Here is a 2,913-nt window from a genome sequence, read left to right as displayed (position 1 = left end):
TCTCCCTGTCTCTCTCTCTCTCTCTCTCTCTCTCTCTCTCTCTCTCTCTCTCTCTCTCTCTCATTCAGCTCAGTTCCAACAATGAACTGTTCCAATTATACACTTATTTTCACATAGCTATGAGAAGCGTTAAACATGGACGCTTGTTTTTAAAAAACTAAGCATTAACACATGTTAGACTGCACCCCATAAACACAATCAAGCCTAGAAAAAAACCAGTGAACCACCCCTTTAAAGTATCATTCAGTAGTATCATTTACAAGAACTCTGTGCCTCCGATAATTTAAACATCACAAAACATAAGGTTCAGAAAGGTGAAATGTTGTGAAATATTAGTGGAGCTGATTCATCTGAAAGCAGCACACAGAACAATCAGTCTAGCCAAAGAATAGCCTGTTGACCCTTATTGATAAAGTCTAATCACCAAAAGTACTGTTTTTGTTTTTTTTTACCATGACAGTGGAAATACAATCATGCATGTGTGTGCACATCTCACTTGTTAAGCAGCAATTCACTGGCAGTAAGTGCTCTGGTCTCTTTACTGAGCATTCTGGGCTCTTGAAACTCCTCATTTTTGGTGTTGTACAGATTATTCATTTCTGGAAATTCTGGCAGCACAAAGTTTGGTGCATTTTCTTCATTGGTGCATCCCTCTTTCACCTTTTCAAATCTATCAACATGATCTTTCAGCACTTTATTTTCCTCAGGATCTCTGAAGAAAAAAATTAACAACAGAAATTTGGGTGTGTGCTATTAGAAACTTATTATATATTTGTTAAAATTATAAGAAGCATGAATTAAACAAGGCACAAGAAGTGGCTATTTTTTTGTGTTGGTGAGAAAATATAAATAAATGATCTTTACTCTGTCATGACATCTCTATTTTGGCAGCACTGGGCAACATCAACTTCAGTAAGGTCCAAGGCATCCAAGTCATCTTGAGTTGACTGGCGTGTTATTAGAAGTGTGTCATCAGTCTGGCAGCTGAAAAACACATTCAAAGGTAAATTAAACATTAAACAGTGTTAGCAAAACATTTTATTTTCATAATATTGCAAATTTCAGAGTAAAACAGGATATGCAGCAAAACATATAATTCTTAATAATGCCTTATAAAATCCTTATAAAATGTTGTATAGTCTATAAATAAATAATCATACCAACAGTTATAATACATTATAATACTTACAGATATGTGGTTATTGAACAGTATGTTTACTTTTGACACATTATTAAGACCTCGTTACAATTATTCATTATTAACGTTTTTTAAAGCATTAGGCATGTATTATAATGCATTAAGAATGCCCTTATAATGCATTAGAAACAGGCTTTACAGAAAGTTTTACCTTTTTTCCCTTCTTCTTCTTTACATGATTTGCACAGATTTATTAGTGTGAAATTCAAGCCTTTCAGCACTTTCAATCTGTGGAATTCTGGGCTTTTCAAGGGTGGGGATTTCTTTAATAATAATGATAAAATGATTTCTAAAATTACTTTGTAACCAAAGCAGGAGCAAGACGGAGCGAGAATCCACATGCGAGCACAAGTTTAATTGGAAACACCAACACAGATAATCCAAACCTGGATCAAGGGTACAAACCACAGACAGAAACTAGGAGAGCAATCACTTGCAAAAACATACAGGAAACAATGACCGGCAAAACACAAGACAGCGGAACATAGACAGGAATTATGACAGGACTCTGCCATGGGGGCCATGATGGGGCGAGACTCTGTAGTGGTGGCTCTGGAGTGCTGCATTCCTCCTCCGTGACTCCTACAGTAAATGCAATGCTGCTCAGCTACAATGTTAAGTTGATATAGAATTCTAGAGTCCCCAGATCTTTAATCAAGTTGATCCATTTTTAAATGAATAATTTCAAATTTTGCAATGTTGTGCATGTTCTATTTTTAATTTAAATGGTCTTTATTGTAGTTTGTAGTTGTAGTTATTTGCGGAATTATCTTCTTTACGTGGGTTGTGCATCGGCATGGCTCCTCAAGCATGGATGAATCTAATGTTTTGAGGTGTACGTGTGGGCTGTCAGTCAACGCATCAGTGTGTATATTCACTGTACTTCGGAATTAGAGATACTACGTCTTGGAAGTATGTCCAAAATAAGAAGTTTAACCAGAAAATCTAATTTGAACAGTAACATCAGGGCCAGATTAACATAAAGTCTAGGCAGGGCTGAAGCCCCAGGGCCCTAAGATGGAGGGGGCCCATGATTGGCGGAGCTCCGTTGCCTCTGCTGCGATCTAGTGTTCGTCCTGGCGGCAGCCAGGTGTGGACTACTTCGGGCAGTAGCACGGGTGGTCTGAGGGTTACAGTGGTGGCAAACCCCTCAGAGAACCAACCCTTGGGGGACCATCGCTCCTCTAGCGATTCGCAACCAGTTGAGCCATCAATGGAACATGCTGGGCCCTCTTCAAAGAGTCAGGCCAAGGCACTGAGGGACCTGCACGAGGGTGGTCATGATCCGGAAGTTCTGAAAGAGCTCCGAATCGCTACTGACCTCGCGCTCCGAGCAACGAAGGTCACGGCGAGTTCTCTGGGTCGTGCGATGTCCACACTTGTGGTCCAGGAGCACCATCTCTGGCTGTGTCTGGTTGATATGAGGGACGCCGACAAAGTTCGGTTCCTTAATGCCCCTGTGTCCCAGACCGGCCTCTTCAGCGACGTGGTCGAGAGCTTGGCTCAGCAGCTCTCGGCTGCACAGAAGTAGACACACTGCCCGGCGGGCAGCTGCTGCCTCCGCCCGTCCGCCGGCTGCAGTGCCCCAGCCTGCTCGTCGCCGAGGGTGGCCCCGTGTCCGCCCCTGCTCCCGCGCTGCATCCACAGCAGCCTCCAGCAAGCGGCGCCGTGGAGCTGGGCGTAGGCAGGCCGCCCCACCCGTCCAGGCTCCCGTC

The 2,913-nt window shown here is 42.8% G+C and overlaps 1 protein-coding gene across 1 annotated transcript in view; it reads right to left on the bottom strand.

Annotated features, from left to right (window-relative positions):
• Positions 1–2,913, bottom strand: part of LOC107731100 (piezo-type mechanosensitive ion channel component 2) — a 173,300-nt gene that overhangs the window by 40,042 nt on the left and 130,345 nt on the right. The window contains 2 exon segments of the mRNA XM_016542086.1: positions 497–712; positions 865–984. Of these exon segments, the coding sequence (XP_016397572.1) occupies positions 497–712; positions 865–984 (336 nt within the window).

This window comes from Sinocyclocheilus rhinocerous, unplaced genomic scaffold, assembly GCF_001515625.1.
Source record: "Sinocyclocheilus rhinocerous isolate Xijiao unplaced genomic scaffold, SAMN03320098_v1.1 scaffold2264, whole genome shotgun sequence".
NCBI lineage: Eukaryota > Metazoa > Chordata > Actinopteri > Cypriniformes > Cyprinidae > Sinocyclocheilus > Sinocyclocheilus rhinocerous.
The sequence above is the reverse complement of the archived record's forward strand: the minus strand, read 5'-3'. Positions and strand labels throughout refer to the sequence as shown.